This window comes from Nicotiana tabacum, chromosome 8, assembly GCF_000715075.1.
Source record: "Nicotiana tabacum cultivar K326 chromosome 8, ASM71507v2, whole genome shotgun sequence".
NCBI lineage: Eukaryota > Viridiplantae > Streptophyta > Magnoliopsida > Solanales > Solanaceae > Nicotiana > Nicotiana tabacum.
The window spans coordinates 95034749-95055562 of NC_134087.1; the positions used below are offsets into that span (position 1 = coordinate 95034749).

Below are 20814 nucleotides of genomic sequence, written 5' to 3' on the forward strand. Positions count from 1 at the left end.
GTAAAACTTCAACGTTGACGTTTTAGACATCGTATCTTCCATCAGTAAAATCAGAGATACCGGGTGGCCAAGACCTGTACTATCAGATCCTTCGCAGAGGAACCCTAACTTAGTGTGCGAATTTCACAGCACACAAGGTCATAGGACCGAAGATTGTAGACAGCTCCTAGAAGAAGTAGCCCGACTACTCAGCAAAGGGCACCTCCGGGAGTTCCTCAGCGACCAAGCCAAAAATTAGTTCCGGGAAAAAGAGGCAAACGGGAAAAATGAAGCAGATGAGCCGCAACATGTCATCCACATGATCATGGGAGGAATCGACATCCCATAGGAACCCACTATCAGAAGAACAAAAAAATCCATCACCGGGGAAAAGCGAACTCGAGGTTACACACCCGAGGATGCTCTCAGATTCAGCGATAAGTACATCGAGACCCTGTCTCAGCCTCATAACGACGCACTAGTAATCCCTTTTCTTGTGAATACATTTCAAATTAAATGTGTAGTTATGGATCCAGGTAGCACGACTAACATTATCAGGTCGAAGGTGGTGGCGCAGCTCAGACTACTTGACTAAATCGTGCCCGCCTCTCGAGTCCTCAACAGATTCAACATGGCAAGTGAAACAACAAAAGGAGAAATCACCCTCCTGGCCAATGTGGCCGACATGATCCAAAATGTCAAATTCCATGTCATCGAAGAAGATATGAGGTACAACGCCTTGCTCATAAGGCCATGGATACACTGCATGAGAGCAGTACCATCAACCCTTCATCAAATGATGAAGTTTTTGATGAAGGACGAAATAAAAATCGTGTATAGGTAAAAACATATAGCGAGGGAAATGTTCGCGATGCATGATGTGACACCAACGTCAATGCCTCCCACATCGAAGGAGTCAAAGGATAAACAAATAGTGAAGTAGCAATCACGAGACACATTCTCTACTACACCCGAATAAAACGAGCAAAGGACCGTGTCGTGTCCCAAAATCTAACGTTCGAAGCATATCAAGACCCATACTAAGGCTCAAAGCGCCATGCCACTAAGGTATAACCATCTCCCCTTTTATTTAAATCTTACACTAACGTTTGTGCAGATGTCTGATCGGAACAGTCGAAGCGCTACCCACCTCGAAGACCTTAAGGTTTCAAAGCGTACGTTGCACTCTTTTCCTTCGATCGGGTTTTATCCCAAGAAGGGTTTTACCGATAAGGTTTTTAATGAGGCAACATCTATATGCTACCTAGGGAGAATTTCACAAGTATTCAAGGCTTCTTTTCAATCAACCTCGAACGATGGGGGGCATCCCCCTTGAAGATCACCTTCTCGAAGAAGTCAAGATAAGCAAAAAAGGGGTCTCTATAGGAAAATGATTTATCGGGCCAAACGGTCAAATGAACCATGTCCGCATAGAATAATTGAGCCCTAGACGACGAAAATATGTATATTTGTACCAAGTAATCAAAGAATATTTCCCCTCCAACAAAACGTGTTACGCTTCTAAGAAGTACACTACTTTCATAAGAAATGGCTCTAGAGCCAGAGAATTCCCGAACACTCGGGGGCTGACGCCAAAAATTTGAGGCCACATAGCCTCCGGGTCAGAAACTTCAAACTCGTAAGCTCTCAATGAGGCAATACCAAGTTTAAAAGGAATGACTCCAGAGCCGGGAAACTTTGGATGACTCGGGGACTATCCCCGACTGTCATCCCTATCGAAAACTCGAGGACATAAGACCCAATGCGGGCAACCTCGAGCTCATAAGACCTTACAAAAGGCATAAATCCCGATCTTAAAGTAAGGCTATACATTCGAATTTGTAAGGCCCCTAAAAAGGCATACCCTCGATGTAAATGCCGAAACTACTTCACTCGGACACTGAAAGGCTACAGCCAAACGCAATGACTCCAGTCACAAGGCTCCGGCCAAACTCACGCGACTTAGGGATGCCCGACCATCGCTATAAAATCACAGGCCTTCAATTACTTCAAAAAAACTTCGAAAAGAACCGGTTAATCAGGCTACCCTTATTATAAGCAAAAGAGCTTCAATCATATCAACTCCAAATAATAGGCTTCGAAACAATTCAGCCATCGAGCAAAACCTCTTGAGGTGATCATTTATCGCTACATAACGGCTCACAATCGAGGTTCTTATCGAATTGTCGAAGAGTCGAGCGAGCACAAAAACTTCAAAATGTCTTTAGCGAGGAAAAAATAAAGCCCACATTAGAGGTCGTATCGACCCAACACGTAAGAGCCACTATTGTCAGCCCGCATTAGAGGTCGAACCGACCCAATGCATAAGAGCCACAGTCGTCAGCCCACATTATAGGTCATACCTACCCAACGCGTAAGAGCCACTATTGCTAAGAGGTCGTACCGACCCTATGCATAAGAGCCTAAGAGCCAGCTTAAAATTCAAAAACTTAAGGGTCAATGAGCTCGAGTCAAAATCTGACTTGGAGACTAAGCCCAAAATAGTTAACTAAAGGCGCCTAAGGGCAAAGGCGTAAGATCCTATAAGCCAGTCTAACAAGCCCCAGGGACAAATTATAAACCTAAGGGTTTCTACTCAAAGGCCAATTTGTCTGGCTAATCGTTTACAAAACATCAAAACTCAAGACAAAGAAAGGCATACACAAGTAAATAGAAATTCGTGGAAGGAGAAAACCGAAAGGTTTCTTTATCTATGCACATATGAAACAATGCAAGGCTACATTTGCAGATGTTTTCTAAGAGCCATGTACAAAGAATCAAAAACAAAAAGCCTAGTCTACGTCCCCCTCAAGGACTGTGGCACGTCGGCCTCTTCCTCATTATCTTTGGTATCGGACAAAAGGAACTTGGTGTCATATTCATCCGCCTTGGCCTGCGCTATCTCTTTCGAGAGATCGAAGCCCCCAGCATGAATCACTTCAAGGGTTTCCCTCCAAGATTTACACCAAGCATATTCATTGCTTCTGCTCTCTCAATCAGAAGCTCCTCTCAGCTCAGCCCGAGCTTTGGTAGTGTCTTTTAAATAGACGGCCACTTTCTTGTCGAACTTAGCTGAATCTCTTCAGCTTCAGCCCGAGCATCCACGACCTCGGCCTTCATCTCTAAAAGTTCGGACTCAAGCCTCGCAATCCTACTCGTCTGAATCAAGTTTTTTTCACGGGCATTCCGGAGCTGCACCTCGAGTGCAAAAACCTTGGCCAGAGCATTCTTCTTGGCCACAACATGGGCATCTATCTGAGCCTTTAGCTCGTTACACTCATGCTTGGCCTGACCAACCTCGCCCCAAAGGTGTTCCAGATCCTCTGCCTTGCCCTGCAACTGAGGTATCAAAATATTAATCCCTAAGGATAGAAGAAGGATCATGCGTTCCCTCGGAGCAAAAGTTACATGTTTGTCAAGGTGGCTTTCATAGTTCAGGCTTTGATTCGCCTCGTACCGAAGGTGCCTCAATTTTTTTCCCCTTTCATCACAAAGAAGCCTGAGGGATTTCTCCCTATCCAAGGTTTTCCTTAACCGGGCTTCACAGCGGAGCAGCTCGGACATGAGCTTGTCAAAGGCCTATGAAAAGAAGCTCAATGACTAAACGAAAATGTGAAATCAGAAGATCGACGAAATTGACCAAGGCTCACCGCAGAACAAATCTGCTGAGCCTCCTCAAAGGTTGAGCGTGCACCTACTTGCCTGGTCTCACCGCCCCCAGTTGAACTGATCGCGATAGGTACACGGTCGTTCAACACCCCGCTTGATTTAGGCTGCTCCTGGTCTCGAATATCCCTCGAAGTACCTTTGATGGGGTGCGAGGACAGTGGCTGAACACATGTATCCCTCGAAGTACCTTCGATGGTAAATGAAAATGGCGGCAAGAGAGGAACCATTTTTCCAAGGCTAGAAGCCTCAGATGCCGCAGGATCAGCAGATATATCTTCTTTGAGCCTTCGAGTAGGACTTGTCTCGCTAAGAGCACTCTTGTCCTTCGAGGAATCCTTCTGTTTGTTATCAGTCCTCGACCCCAAAGCCGACGATTCTTCCTCCTCCCCGAGGGGGCACGGCCTCATCTCAGAAAAATCTCCAATACCTTCGGTGACGGAGTTAGTACACATAAAAGAAAGTACCTTTCAAAGGAAGCAAGCCACACACCACGTACCGTGATGTTTTGTCTCCCATCTACCTTTGGCCAGATCTCACCACTTACGCTCATCGTAAGTTGAGCAAACTGCCAGTTTCCGAGACCAATCCGCTAGGTCGGGAACCTCGTGTGGCATCCATGGGATTGATGCAAAAAAGAAAAGGAAAGGAAAGCATCTTTACAGAGTCCACCTTCACTATGGGCAAAAATAACAAGAACAAAAGTGTACCACTTATGTGTGAAATTCCATTTCTCAGGAATTGGAAGGAACTCTGCAGGGATAATATCGACAGTCTACACTCGAACAAAACGACTCATCCACCCTCAGTCCCCATCTTCTTCATTACTAACAACAAAGGGCCAAGTGGATCAACGTCGCAGAGTAATCAGGCCTCGATGATGCAAGGGCCAGTACAGTCTAAGGAGATGACTAAGGGTGAACTCGAGCCCGACTTTATCTGCAAAATACCTTACCATCAGCACTATCCTCCAAAATGACAGGTGAACCTGTGTCAGGGTAACCCGACATCTCCTACAAAATTCGAGCACGACTCTATCGAGGGGACCCAACGTAAAGGAGTACATATATACGTTCAAAAACCCCTCGACATGAGCCATGATGCTCTCTTCCAAGGAGAGTACCTGCAGTAACACTTTTTCTCCCCATCCGTAGTCTTTTCTAACTACCTCGAGGTGCTCCTCCCCTATTGAGGAAATAAGCCTCAACGCATGCTCCCGATGACCCTGAACATTGGGAGGTCTCTCTAACACAAAGTCCCTCCTCGTGACAATGCATCTCAAGGGTAGCTCACCAGATACCGGCGGTGTACCACCAACTGAGCGCAAAGCGGAGGCAGAACTCTCCTCTTCTTAATGAATAGGTTTGGATGTAGCAGCCATGGAAGGTAAAGGCTTGGGTGAAAGCTGTTGGAATGGTAAGAGAACTAGCACAGAAAAGAGCTCTATAATAGGGATAGTTACCCAAAGTAGCGAAGTCCTCAAATAAGAGATAAGCAAATTCATATATATAGAGCAAGCAGCAACTGTTCGCCTATCCTGAAGGCAAATTAATTCTGACCATGTCAGTTCTATTTTTGGGGAAGTGTACTGGTAGGACCACCCCAGTCACTTCACAACCGTGGAACATAAATGATACTGCCACACAGCGCTTGGGAGCTGTCACAAGCATCGATTCTAAAAAGCTATCAACCTAACCCCAAAATGGTGCCCGATCTCGAGGGTCCCGACTATTCCAAATATGGGCTCCGAAGAGCCAACGTCAAAATTCAACAGACTAACTTTACATAAGTGTTAAGAATAAATTCGAAGACTTGAAGCAAAATAATTTTCTTATATTGCCAAAAATATATTTACAAGGGGCGTCTTTGCAAGACCTTTTCCCCCGAGAAATTCATACACAAAAAAGAATGGAAGACGACGTAGGTCTATTCTTCGCCGTCACTACTCTCCGAGTCATATCCGGAACCCTTATTCGAAGTGGCCGAGAATGTCGATTCTTCCTCCAAGTCTCGGGATTCCTCAATCTCAGCTGAGAGATCAGCGCCTTTAGCGCTTGCTTCCTCGAGAGCTTGCCTCCTTGCCTTTGCACGAGCGTAAGTGACGGTCTAAGCTAACTTCTGCTTGGCTTTCTCCAATATTTCTCAGGCTCGTTCATACGCAGTAGCGGTATTTTTCATGTATGAATACGCATCCTCTTCGGCCTTAGACTTGGCCGCAGATAGTGCAGCAGCCTCCTTTTGGACACTTTGTAGGAGATCACGGGTCGATTCCAGCTCCGATCGCAAAATGTCTCTCTCCGAGGCCACGGCCTCATTTTGCTCCCTCAGCTCGAGGATCTCCGCATCCTTGGCCACGGCCTCTTCTTGAAGTCGCCCCATGATGGCATCCTTTTTCCCTACCTGTAAAGACAAAACAAGTTTGTAAGCATCAAGCTACGAGAATAAAAACAAACTCGTGGATGCCATGTTACCTGCTCAGCAAGGCCAGCCCTTTCCTGGCACACTCCCTCCAAACTAGCCTGAAGCCCGCTCAACTCATCCACCTTTTGAGCATAAAAGGCCTTCGACTCCTTTAGATCCGAGGTGAGCTTCTCGATCTCCTTCCCACAGTACAAAAGCTGGTCTCGGAGCCTAGAAAAGGCATGATCATACATTTTCTTAGCCTACAACAAAATAGGGAAGTTAGAAAAACAAGGGCAAAAATTTTTGAAACACCAAAAATGCATCAAAATATGTTCACCTGTTGTTGAAGCCTTTCCGCCTCCTCAAGAACGATGGGAGCATCGTGGTCAATGTCCTCATCAATACCATCGATGAGGTTTTCAAACATATCTTCCCCCTATGGGAAGCCTCAATACCAACGGTAGTCGGGTCCTGTGTATCCCTAAATTCCCTCGGTGAGTACGAATGGCCAAAAATAAAGCCACCCAGGGCATTAAGTTCCCTAAGGGTCTCATCTTGCCCCCGAGAAGCTTCAGGTTCAGGCCCTCCAAAGTCTCCAACAGCGAGACCATCGGCGCGGACTATACCATGTCCGACTTGGAACTCGGGGGCTATGCCCGCACCCTCCTCGAGGGTCTCCTCAGCACGGGTTTGGTCTATATCGACCACCCCTAATTCGGTGGCTTTTCGCCCAACAACTTGCGAAGCATCTGTACCTCGCATCGTCCTTTGTACCAAAGGCCCTTCATCATCACTATCACCTTCATCCTCGGTACGAGGACTTGCCATAGCAGCCGAAGCTGATACCATGGCATCAATCTTAATTGAAGCCTCGGTCAAAACTTCCTTCTTCCTCTTTTTACCCTTGCGGGGTTTCGAGGTGCCCTCTTCACCAGCAGGGGCTGGCCTCATCGACACTTCATCCCTAAGGCCTACACAAGCATGATGCATCAAACTTCCACCAAAAAGGATACTCATAAGGAAACCTAGCAAAGATAACGGTAAAGAGCATACCATGGTTCTTGGGCTACCACCGTGTTCTGGCCAAATCACAGAAAGAACGCTAAATATAAGGAAAATTGGAGTCCAACTGTCTAATCCATCCCTATAGGTTCCGAACCGCGCCTGGGTACTAAGCGGTGACTACACAATCAAAAGAAGATCATTTTTCAAAAGGGGGCGAAAGGACAATAAAACATGCTCAAGGTAAGGGCACTTACGTTGCATATTCCATTCCTCCGGGAATGGCATCCTATTGGCTGGGATTATGTCCGAGGTCCTTACTCGGACAAACCGTCTCATCCACCGTGATCCCTGTCCTCATCGATGCTCGAAAAGAACGTCCTCACAGATCGAGGATGAAGCTTGATCAAACCGCGAAAGATACAGGGGCTATATAGTCTGACCAAGTGATTGAGGGTGAATTAAGGTCATACCCTCGACCTGGTTAGAAAAATATCAGATCATATAGACAATGCTCCAGAATAAAGGATAGATTTGGCCAAGCGTCACCCGATACTCACGACAGAAGTCGAGAATCACAGGATCTATTGACGGGGGAGAAAGGTCCGAAGAATTTACGGGACCTAGAGTAAAGGGGTATGTATATACACTGAGAAAGCCAGCCTTATGGTCTATTATGCTTTCAGTAGGTCTAGGAATCCCAACTAACACTGTTGGCCACAGATTGGCAGTCTTCCTTCACCCCGTGTGTATTGGTCACCATGCTGATGTATCGAGACACGTCTTCACATCGGCCTGGTGTAGCAGGAGGATTTTTTACGGAAAAATCAGATATGGTATCGAATTTGGTAGGGGTACATTATTCGACAGTTGGAGGTACTTTTGGTTTACCTCTAGATGACCGAGATGAAGAAGTGGTGCCCTCTTTCTAAGGCACTATTTTAGAGGTCCTAGCCATGGCTATAAAAAGGTTTTTGAGAAAGGAAGTGAGGAGGCAAGCGCGAAAGGGAAAGGAATGTAAGAGATGGTGAACTTAGCTCTATAAGATTGAAGATGTTGTAAAAGTGTGAATAACAAGGCAATTGAGGTATTTATAGAGACGTATGGGCAGCGTTTGGGAAACGGAAGGGCCAAACCAGTAGCGGTTCGTGGGCTTCTCGATAGTCGTGTTGATAGCGACTCCTGCGCGACTTTTGAGTCATGGCATTTAATGCTCTGATAGGCGAGAATTCAAGACCATTTCTTATCATTTTCATTCTAAGAAACGTGGGGACTATCTGTATACGGCTAAAATCGGAATGCCCGATTTTATGATCGTTATGGTATCCCTCAGCCCGTTTTTGGAAGGCTCGAGGCCAGGTTTGAGGCCCGACCCTGAGGGTTTCCAATATGCTCGACCTCGGGGCAGAGTAAATCAGTGGCTATGATAAACGAGTGGGAGATTCTCAAGGCACGTGACTAAAGCTGACCAAGCCTATTAAGTTAGTACAAGCCCGTACCATGACATTAAATAGATGTACCAGTCATATATCTTTGTAATAAATGCATTTGTACTATGTTGGAATTCCCCCTCATATATAAAGGGGATCCTTGTTATTTTGTAAAACACATAATATCACTTGCAACATTCAATACAAGAACATTCCTGCTCTCTAACACATTCTCTCATGATTCTATTATTTACATTTATTGCTTGAATTTATCGTGTTCTATTTATTGTTCTTCATTTATTGCTCATTATTGAACATAAAGAGCCTTCATCAAAGCTCTCAATACTGTTAGCCGTTCATCGGTTGTCCATAGCTCAGTATCGAGCTCAAATTCGAGGCCCTGTATAATCAGGTTCGAGGCCTCGATTCTCAGCCGCTTGGTTTGCTTAAACACACTATTTTCAAGTTCATACCTTATTTCCTAGTCTCATAATTATCACCTATTACCTAACAACTAGCATTAAAATAGATCACGTATTTTTAGAACCACAAAATCAAATCTAATTGTAATTATCATTTTCGAGGTAAAAGAATCATTACCCAATTGATATCTCTGAAAATCCCTCAAAATATCGTCCAAATCCGAGCTCCCAAACTCGAGTTTTGATAAAAATAGCCAAACCCTCGTTTTTGAAATGTTATATTCTGCCCAGGTAAACCTTCTTCACGAACGCAGCCATACCCTCACGTTCACGTAGAACAAAATCTTACTGACCAAAATTCCTCTTATAGAAAACATATAGTATAATATAACATGAGATTTGGTTCCGGAAAAATTTGACTTTTATAGAGAAGTGTTGTTATATAAGGATACTATTATAAAGAGGTCTAACTGTATACCGCGCGGATCTACCTTGTGTGAAGCAGTGTCATCGCCGGAAAGTTTCATAAAAGATACATATAAATTACATGAAACAATATCCTATTTAAATATATATTCTAAGATAACCTTGCTGAACAAACACACTTGATTAGTTCACTGATCAAGCGCTTCTCTCGTCTAGGAGAGGTTGAGTGATCGATACTGAATTTTGTATAGAATGCGTGCTTTTAAGTTTTTAAAGCTCCTTTTTGTGAAAAATTTGATGTAGGCAGTATAATTTAAAACCAAATTGAAAACCAGACGGACTAGGATTAATATGTACGCTAAAGGTAAACAATAAATTCAGAATTCATTTATTCACTTCTTTAAATATTGATACCGCTTAAAAAAAATTTTGCGTACGCCTATGACTGTATATGTATGTAACAGAGTATTTAATAGGTTTTATTCTATGCATGTTGTACGGTAACTGAATCAATTTTAGTGCATAACGTAATGAAAGCCAGCTACTTTGTCCTTAAGAGTGCAGTTTTTTCCTCTCTTTTTCTTTTGATTTGCCGTTAGCAAATATTACAGAAATAATGAGCCGCCTCAATAATTGGCCGCCGAAGCGGGCTGGATGTAAGATTTACTACGCAAAAGTTTGAGCAAAGCAAATATTAAACTAGAAAAATATTGGTGTGATTGAACAAGTACTGAAGTTCAGCTGTTCAGAAGTGAAGGAATTTGCTCAACAATAATTGTTTATAGAAAAAGATTTACAGTAAACACTAAGCTTGAATTACTAATACAGTAATACCCATATTCTTATTCCATATTTTATCCCGTTCTAATTAATGCATATGCAAAATTTCAAGTATAACTTAAACATGTATTATTTTTGTGAACACGAAAAAGAACATACCAGATAATATATAACTTATAATTTTATTCGGGTATGATCTAGGAAATAGACAACCGTATAATGCATGTTTTGAGTTTTATACATAGGGTGTTCATGATTCGGTTTGGATTGGTTTTTCCCAAAAAGGAAATCAAGTAAGTCGGTTTTTTAAATATTAGAACCAAACCAAACCAATTAAGCCGGTTTTTTCTCGATTCGGTTTTTGTCGGTTTTTCGGTTTTTGTCGATTTTTCAGTTTTTTCGGTTATTTGTCGATTTTTTCTTAAATATAAGACATACACTACCAAACACACATTTCGGCGACCACATTTTCAACGTAACACTATCAAATCAATTGCCCTTTGAGAAATCTATTATTTACCAAGATATATTGATGATAATTGAATCAAATAGTGATGAATAATTTAAGGACTCAATTAAAAATATACTTATTTTTAACATGAAATAGATTCTTACATTTAACAAAAGAAAACTACCAATTAAACTAGAATGTAAAGGTAAAGAACTATACTAAATGTGCAAACGATTAATATTTACTATAAAATTTAAAACTTTGTATAAAGGTATACATATATATAGGTGTAATAATAAATTTAAAATAGCTACTCCTATATTCGGTTTGGTTCGGTTTTTTTAATTAAAACCAAATCCAAACCAAATTTAATCGGTTTTTAAATTTCAAAACCAAAACCAAACCAAACCAAAAAGTATCGGTTTTTTTGGTCGGTTTGGTTTGGTTTTCAGCTTGGTTCAGGTTTTCGGATTTTTATGAACACCCCTATTTATACATGTATTATAAGGTAAAAAATTCTGTGGGCCCAGAGATAAAATAAGAATTTGAAGTTTATGGGTTCAAGATTCTAGTATGTTCAAATTACTGAGTTCTAAATTAATGATTTATACATATTCTATAGATTTCTTAAGGCAAAATACAGAAATTAGATTAAAGTTATTTGGTTCGGTTGAACCCATAACCTTTGTTCTAGCTCCGCCCATGTTTGCGCCTAGTGCTTACGCAAAACGAATGACTGCAAAACACATGCTCCATCTTTTATATACATATTTATCAGTTTGCCATAATTAAGTATATGTATTATCACTTAAATTTTTACTCTTATAATTAAATTGGTTGATTTGATATAAATGTTAAATAGAGGTACATTTACCTTTACTAATAACTTGTAATGAGTCACGAGCAAATGAAAAGAAATGTTTCTGACCCTACACTCTAAGCTCCCATGATTCGTTCTGTCAAATGAGTTAATAATAAGGACGATAATGCAGAAAGCAGCAACCAACCTTCTTAAATGACTTCTCCAATATTATTATTATTATTATCTGAATTCTCTGACATAACAATGATGGATTCTCATTGAATGCTTCTCCTTATGATGACACCAGCATGACTATTATTTCAGTGCCACTTTGACGTCTTCATCTGTATTTTTGTCTATCTATTTATAGTACAGATGACTATACCCTAAATGAAACATCTCCCAAAAAAGCACAACTGTTTGTTCTTCTAAAACCCTAAAAAAGGTACTTTGACAATTACTCACAAAATGCCTCGAACTAGATGGAAACCAACTCCACAACAGCTGATGATCTTACAGGACTTGTACAGAAAAGGGTTGACAAATCCTAATTCTTCAGAAGTACAAATGATAACGTCCCATCTTTCTATGTATGGAAAGATTCAGTGGAAGAATGTGTTTTACTGGTTTCAAAACCACAAAGCTAGAGACAGGCATAAGATGAGAAAACAACTTTTGCAAAAATACCCTAAAGATGATCATCGACAACTCATTATCAACAACAAAAACCCTCCTTCTCCTTCTCCTTCTCCTTCTTCTTCTACTACTGTCAGTCAAGTTTACTCTCACTCTCCACCTATATTTCTTCATCAGGTACACTTTTGTTTGTTGCGGTTTGTACGTGTAAGGGAGATCGCTTTCATACGTATGCTTTTTTCTTCATATAGTAGTAATGATTGTTTGATAGATCCACAAATATTTGATATACATTTCTTTGTACAATATATACAAGGTTTGAGCATAAATTATAGGGTTCGAAACAATATATGATACTCTATCTCCGCCCCAGTCATACATGCAAAGTTAAATACTCCTGGTACTCTTTCTTTTTTAGTCCGTCTAAAAAAATCACCTTATTTAAAAAAATATATACTATATCTTTAGAACTCATACCTTACCCTTAATGAATTGATTTACAAACACACAAATATTTATGGTTTATTTTAGTCCATATATTTCAAAAATCTTCTTTAACATAATTTGTAGGTGCTCTTCTTATCCGAAAAATATATATATCCACACTCAATGTTACCCTTGTACATACACTTTTACCACTTAAACAATGTTAATTGATAGGTCTTCTCAACTTAGTTTATATATCACTTAACAGTAGTAAATTTATGTGATTTAGTATAATACCTAGTACAGGAAAAAGAGAAAGTGTCCTCAATATAGCAACAAAGTCTATAAGCATGTATATTTTTAGGATAAATGTTAATTCTGATATATCTCGTCTTTTATCTCTAGGTTGAAGCAACAACAGAAGTGTCACCTCAAATGATGAACTACCTTTGGGGAAATCGCATGATGAGGATGAACGGTAGAGATTGGATCTTGATGACAGACAAGGGTTCTTCTAATATTGTCCATTGCAGCAACAAAGTACCTCTCAGGACATTAGAACTCTTCCCCGTTGAAACGACTGGCTTCAAGGATTAGAACACAAGAGCAGCGCACCACTTATAAATCTTCTTTTTTAATATGCTTTATATATCACTAATATATATTAGTGGTATGTAGTTAAGTATATTGTTTGAAGAGTTTAGTGCTCTTGACTCGTGTATTACGCGGTAGTTTGAGTTATGTGAGTTAGAAACATGCATCTTTCCTTTCTAACTTTCTGATGTTTGTACGTCGATCGGGGTGTGCATGCTTAATTGGTTGATTTCATTTTTTGCCTAAGACCCCATGACTCAATGAAGTTGCTCTAATGGTAGAGGAGAAGTAGGCACACTTATGATCTTTCTAAGGTAAGAGTAAAAGAAATAACATTCCATGTTTTCTGAGTAAATGAACATAAAGTTTAAAAAAGAATTTTTTTTTTTTTTTTTTTTTGGAGCTTATCTTAAACATGTTACGACACTTTTGTGGATAATATGTTATTAAGGATAAAGTAAGAATTTAAAGTAATGAGATAATTTTAGAAATATTCCGTTTTTTAGAGGCGGAGCCAGGATTCCAACATTACGAGTTTTTGATTTTATAATGACAATTTTAAGTGTTAATAAGTGGGTTCTGAATTATATTTAATGAATATTTTAACATAAATATATTGTATAAGCAAAAATTTGCTGGATTCGGCCAAACCCGTATTCCGATCTCTAGCTCCACCCCCGACGTTTCTATCTCAATGACCTCGTGGTTTATGATGTTGCACTTACCTCTCTTATTTTAATTTTTTTTTGGGTAACAATTCTTTTTATTTATTTTACATTAATATTAAAAATTGCAATCTCACAAATTTACCTTTTCCTGATATTAAATCCTTTAGTTAATAATTTCTATAAAAATTTATATTTAACAAATTCTTTAAAAAAAAAAATTATTCCTGTGTTCGAAAATCCTTTTCCCTAAATACTTATTCCTCTCCCGTCATTGGCTGTTATCGAAAGCATTCAATTATGAGTGTAACGAAGCGACTTCAAAGAATTTTGCACTTCTGACACTGACCAGTGATCAGCTTCCTTCCAATGGGTGAAGCGAAGCCACGCCAGACAAGTTTGCTTGTGACACTCACATACAAGTGGTTATAGCAAGAAATGACCTTTTTTTTTTAAATATTAATAAATCTGACTTCAATTGTAGTAAATGGCATTTTGATAGAAATAATCAACTTGTATTTACATCAACGAAAAATAGGTAAAAAGAATTGTTAAAAAAAAATTAAATTAAGTATTGGCCGTGCAAACAAAGTCCTACATTATTAGCTGAAAAGATTGATAACGTTATACGGATCTCTTAATGGTGTTAGGCCATTTGAGAAAAACCGTACAAGTCAGACAATATCACATTATGTCATGGGTGTTTTTGAGCCGGTTGAGCCCAACATTAAGGAATGTAAGCGTCATAAAGGAAGGTATTGTGATGGGAAACATGAAGGCAGGTCTATGAAATTATCGGATCAATTGATTTTGTGGTTCTTTACAAACTTGTTAATTATCCTTTTAAATTATAAAACATATAACTTTTTAAAATGGATTAATAAGAAATAATATAATCAAATAGGCAAGAATGAAAATTATGAATGTCATTTAGTAGATTTGTCTTCCACTAAACCAAGTTTCAGCCGAGATTTGACTTTATGACCACTTATCTCCAAATTTCACATTTATTTCCCAATATACATGCATGGTAGAATCTTTCCGATGGTAGAGTCACAATTTGTCTTTAACTCAAAGCCGACAATTTTTAAAATTGATTATCTTAAAACTTATCTTTCACTTCGAATATGCATCTCAATGTGGAGTATTTATGTTTTCGAAAATCTGAAATAATCTAAACATGGCAAATAGAGTATTTATCTTTTATTTCTCATATACTCCTATTTTTCGACGTATCTCTTAGCTGCTTTAATTTCCCTTTAATTTCTTTTGCTTTTTTGCTGGTTAAATCTTTTCTTCTCATATTTGTTGGATCACATTGTAATCTTTGTACAAGTTTAACAAAATGATCGGCCACTAATGTTGTTAAATAGTATCAATAATTAGTCCATTTCATCTTCAAAGCCAATCGTCAGAGATCGGTCGATGGTCCACTAATGGCAACTGACAAGAACTTTCTCGTGCTCTTTTTTACATCAACTCAATAAACACAAGTCATATTTGTACGTAAATTTTATTCATTTAGTTATAATTAATAAGGGGTTAATTTCACTGATGGTCACTCTGTTTTAACTTCATTAAAGTCACTCAACTATTTTTTGTCACTTAAAAGTCATTTTGGCTCAAACTTCTACCATAAATATGACATGACGTAAAATTTAATGAGAAAAATTCAAAAATAAATGTCACATAAGTTTAAATGGATCATACGCACTTTAGATCCATTTCTCCCTTAATGTGATTTGACTCATAACCCAAATGGGTTTCAATAGGGGGCAAAACACACACCCCTAATAAAATTAGGTCTTGTGATTTTTTTTGTGGGGGGTTTTTATCGTACAAATATAATATTTCTTTTGTCTAAACAATTGCAATAGGTTGTCTGTAATTGCATGTTTATTGTAAAAATAAACTCTTATTAGCCTTATTATTATTATTCTTGTATGCTTATGATACATTAATATGTTATGTAAGATGAATACAATACTATTTTAATTTCACTAGAAAATTATAAATATGTTATGTGAGTTGGATACAATAGTATTTTAACTTCAGTAGAAGTTATAAAATGACTAGGATGTGGCATACAAACAAGATAAGAATTTTTTTAGTATAGCATAATTATAAATGAGCACAATGTAACAGAAAAGGCAAGAATTTTGTAGTATAGGATAATCATTTTAAACTAATGTGAAATTTAATATTTTTTTAATTGAAAGCATTTGGGTTATGGGTCAAATCACATTAAGGAAGAAATGGATCTAAAGTGGGTATGATCCATTTAAGCTTATGTGGCATTTATTTTTGAATTTTTTTCATTAAATTTTATGCCATGTCATATTATGGTAGGGGTTTGATCCAAAATGACTTTTAAGTGATAATGTGAAAGTTTAGTTACTTTTAAGTAATAAAAAATAGTTGAGTGACTTTAGTGAAATTAAAACATAGTTGAGTGACCATCAGTGAAATTAACCCAATTAATAAGTATATGATTTTGCCTGAATTTTACCGCAAATTAATATAGTTTGATGCAACCATTATAAGTTTTTCCAGTCCGTTACTTAGACAGTATTCTATATAAATTATAGTTACATTAGTAGGTCCCTGCTAGTAGTCTTGCTCAGGTTATATTAAAGGTGAAATACATAAAGCGCCAGCTTATTTGGATGGTTGTTCCCCATTGTATCATATTGTATTGTTATCCTAAAATAATGTCTGTTTTGATTGTTTCATTAAAATTGATTGTATTGTATTGTTAAATTCATTGTTCCGGAACAATGAAAAGTCCCCTTTTTTGAAATAACCGATTTGGTGTGGTGGGATTGTTTCCTATTTTTCTTTCCAATTATGCCCTAACTTATTGCTCCACAATTCTAATTTACCCTTTACCTTTTTTTCTATTTTAACTCCAAATCTCCAACCTATAACCTACTTTTTTTTCCAGAACTTCTGCCGCTAATGTTAAAGGTGTTTTAACCCCTTCTGTTTTATATTTTCTCCTAATTTGCGTTTAACTCAATTCTGATTAGCTATGTTCATTTGTTTTGCCTTCTTCTGTCTCGCTCCTCTGTTCTGGTTTCTGAAGGTGTTTTGCCTTCTTCTGTTTTATTTTTTAAAATCATTTGTATGCATAATTTTTGATAAATTTAATATCTAAATAATTGAGGGTATTTTAGTAAACTTATCAGTTACAGTACAGTCCGATATAGTCAAACCAAACAGTGAAATATTATTTAACAATAACAAACAATACAATCTATCCAAACATTGTATTCTTAAAACGATACGATACAATACAACAATACATTATAAAACAATGGGGAACAATGATCGAAACAGAGTGTTAAAGGCGAAATACATAAAGCGCCCCTTTAAGTTGTCCTCAACGATCAACTGAACACCTCAACTGACCCCTTTATCATTGTAACGACCCGACCGGTCATTTTAAGCTTTTGCGCTTTGATCGCCAGTTCTCGGGCATGACTTGCCCCGTGTTATGTATTATGACTGATGTAGATCGTTGGTTTTGGTTTTCAGGCAAAAAGAATCTGAATGAATTTGAAAGAATAGTCTCAGTTGAAAGCTTTGAATTTGAAAGGTTTAACCAAGAGTTGACTTATGTGTAAATGATCTTGGATCGGAATTTTTATGATTTGTCTAGCTCCATTAGGTGATTTATGACTTAGGAGCGTGATCGTAATTGGTTTTAGAGGTTTGGTGTGGAATTTGGCTTGAATTGGCGAAAGTAGTATTTTAGCGATTTTCGGTTGATAGGTGAGATTTTGATTCAAGGGTCGGAATGGAATTCCGAGAGTTTTTGTAGCTTCATTATGTGATTTGGGATGTGTGTGCAAAATTTCATGTCATTCGGAGGTGATTTGGTCGGGTTTTTGATCAAATGCGTGTTTCGGAAGTTTTTGGAAAACTTAGGCTTGAATTCGATGTGAATTGATGGTTTTGATATTGTTTGAGGTATTTTGTTGATTGGAAAAAGTTTGAATGATGTTATGGAGTGTGTTGGCATGTTTGGTCGGGGTCACATGAGGCTCGGATAAGTTTTGGAAGAGTTTTTGGAAGATTTTTGCCGTTTTGAGCATAAGCACATAATGATCCAAAGGTCCATTTTTAGTTCTAGAGATTGAAATTTGATTTTGAGACTTCCAGAATTTTGATAATGAATTATAGGACTGATCTGGAAAGTTTGGTCTAATTTCATCAAGTCGCGATTGGGTTTTTGACGCGAAACATCTGTTAATTGTTTAACGAGCGAAATGGATATCGCACTGAGCAAACGAACTACGAATTGAGTTTCGATTGAAGTACTATGTTCGTATCATTATTTGTGACTCATAGGAATAAGAATCATCGAATTCAGAGTTTGTATGGTGGAGTTAGAGCCTTTTTAGTAAAAATAAATATTATTGGTGCAGAAGGTTCTGGTGTGCACCTTTAGCGACCAGATTTGGCACCTTTAGCGACCGGAAAGGTCTTTTAGCGACCAAAATGGGCTTTATTTGTGCTGTTCTATTTTTTTAGCTCATTCACGTTTTCTTGTGAAAGAACACGGCTTGGGGCGATTTTTGAGCAAGAAATCATGGGAAATCTTGAGGTAAGTCACTTGTGATCATTTCTACTCCATAATATTAAATTATCATCGAATAATCCGACTAGATTACATGTTTTTGAGGAGTAAATTGGGGATTTAGGCCTAGGAATTTGAAAATAAGATTTGAAGATTTGAGGGTCGAGTTGATGTCCGATTTTGGTAAATTTTATATGTATCGTGGCGAGATAAGGAATCCGTTGATGTTAATTTTTCTGAATTTCGAGAAGTGGGCCCGGGGCTCGGGTTTTGCCAAATTTCGGGATTTTTCAGTTATCTTCGATTGGGTATTGTTCCTACAGCATAATGTGACATATTCATTTTGATTTTGGATAGATTTGATGCAGGAAGAGGCCAATTCGAGAGGCAAGGGCATAGCGAGCTAGACTTTTGGCCGTCTTGAGGTAAGTAATTGATGTAAATGATGTCCTGAGGGTTTGAAACCCCGAAATTTCACATTGTAACGCTATATTAAGGTGACTTGCACGCCGGATAACGAGCGTGGGGTAGAGCACCATTGGGGATTGTGATTTGGTCCGTCCCGAGAGATGTTTTTTTACCGTGTTTTCTACTTGAACTAAATTGAGAATCATCCTTACTTAGATTTGATTGTTACATTTGGGCTTCTTGCCAATTATTTGAATCCTTCAGGGATTGATATCACTGTTTTCGCATATTTTGCATATCATTTGATCTCAGTCCAAGGTTTTAAATAATGTTTTGCAAACTCAACCATCTTTCTAAGATTTGAAAACTTAAATGATATTTCTAAATGATATTTTGGGTTGAGAACTATTGTTTTACGAATGCCCAAGGGGCTTATGATGATTTCTGGACTGAGCATGGATCGGGCTGCGTGCCGCAACAGTGTTACATTGATATTGAGGCCGAGAGCCTGGTTGATTACATTGATATTGAGGCCGAGAGCCTGGTTGATTACGTTGATATTGAGGCCGAGAGCCTGGGTGATTATACTGAGATTGATATGAGGCCGAGGGCCTAGATTTGATGCCACGAGATGGCTTGATATTGCGCTTGGGCTGTAGGAGCCCCTCTAGAGTCTGTACACACCCCCAGTGAGCGCCATCGACGATAAATAAATATGGATGGCTCGGGCTGCACGCCGCAGTGGGTACCAGAGGGTACCGTCATATGCATTGCATTGCACTCATGCATTTATTCCTTATCTGCATTATCTGCCATAATAATTATGTGCTCTTATTTCATTGACTGGTTGCTTCATACTGTTCTGAGCCTGAGAGGCTGATACTGTTCTGAGATACTGAGCCCGAGGGGCAGATTTCTACTTATTATTTTGATACTGAGCCCGAGGGGTAGATTTCTACTTATTATTTTGATACTGAGCCCGAGGGGCAGATTTCTACTTATTATTTTGATACTAAGCCCGAGGGGCAGATTTCTACTTATTATTTTGATACTGAGCCCGAGGGGCAGATTTCTAATTATTATTTTGATACTGAGCCCGAGGGGCAGATTTCTACTTGTTATTTTGATACTGAGCCCGAGGGGCAGATTTCTACTTGTTGTTTTGATATTGAGCCCGAGGGGCAGATTTCTACTCGTCATTTCACTACTAAATTACCTGTTTTACTGGTTTAAAAGAAATTTCACATGATGTTTCACTGAATTGTTATTTTAAATGATTTCACTGCTTCTGTATAGAATATTGTGTGCCTTAACGTGTTTTCTTACCTTCAGTCATTATTTATATTTATTACTCACTGGGTCGGAGTACTCACATTACTCCTTGCACCATGTGTGCAGGTACAGGTATTCCTGAGGCATAGAGCGAGTTTTCTGCTGTTCAGTTTTCATCGGAGTTATCGAGGTAGCTGCATGGCGTTCGCAGACCCATTTTCTCCCTTATCTTCTGTTATTTATGATATCTTCAGACTTTGTTCCTAATTCCATACTTTGTAGAATTTAGTAAACTCTATAGTAGATCATGACTTGTGACACCCCGGTTAGGGCTGAGTTGGGTTGGATTTCCATATTTTATCTATACTTTCCGCTATTGGATATTATTAAACCATGTTTATACTATAATTGTGTTAATTAATTGTCTTAAAAGGATGAATTGGGTTGAATGACTGGCCTTGTCTTCATGAGAGGCGCCATCACGACCAGGTTCGGGAATTGGGTCGTGACAATCACCTTATCATGCTCTAATCGAGTAAATACCCGAGTGCAACAGATCATATGCGTGAGTTACACTTGCCGATGACGTGGCAAATGAGCCAATTAGTGTACTACACGTGTAATTTATAATAAAATCTTAACACATATATAATTAACCAAAAAAGAAAATGAATTTAAAGACCTTTTCCCTCATCTTCTTCATTCCACCCAAAACCAGCGCCAACCCCCCCTCACACCACCACCCCGCATTCATCTTCTTCCTTCTGCCCCTCTTCTGCGTCCCCCATCAACTTCATCTTCTTCCTGTTCTCCTTCTCACCTTTACTAACCACCACAAAAACTCAATCCCATTTTCGGCAGTTTTCACCC

General features: G+C 38.8%; 1 protein-coding gene across 1 annotated transcript; it reads left to right on the forward strand.

Moving 5' to 3' along the window:
• The first annotated feature begins 11778 nt into the window (after positions 1-11778).
• LOC142163585 (WUSCHEL-related homeobox 3-like) lies at positions 11779-13246 on the forward strand. The gene is made up of 2 exons (XM_075220870.1): positions 11779-12174; positions 12829-13246. The coding sequence occupies exons 1-2, from the start codon at positions 11830-11832 to the stop codon at positions 13018-13020; spliced, it is 537 nt and encodes a 178-aa protein (XP_075076971.1). The 5' UTR covers positions 11779-11829; the 3' UTR covers positions 13021-13246.
• The last annotated feature ends 7568 nt before the right edge of the window (positions 13247-20814 follow it).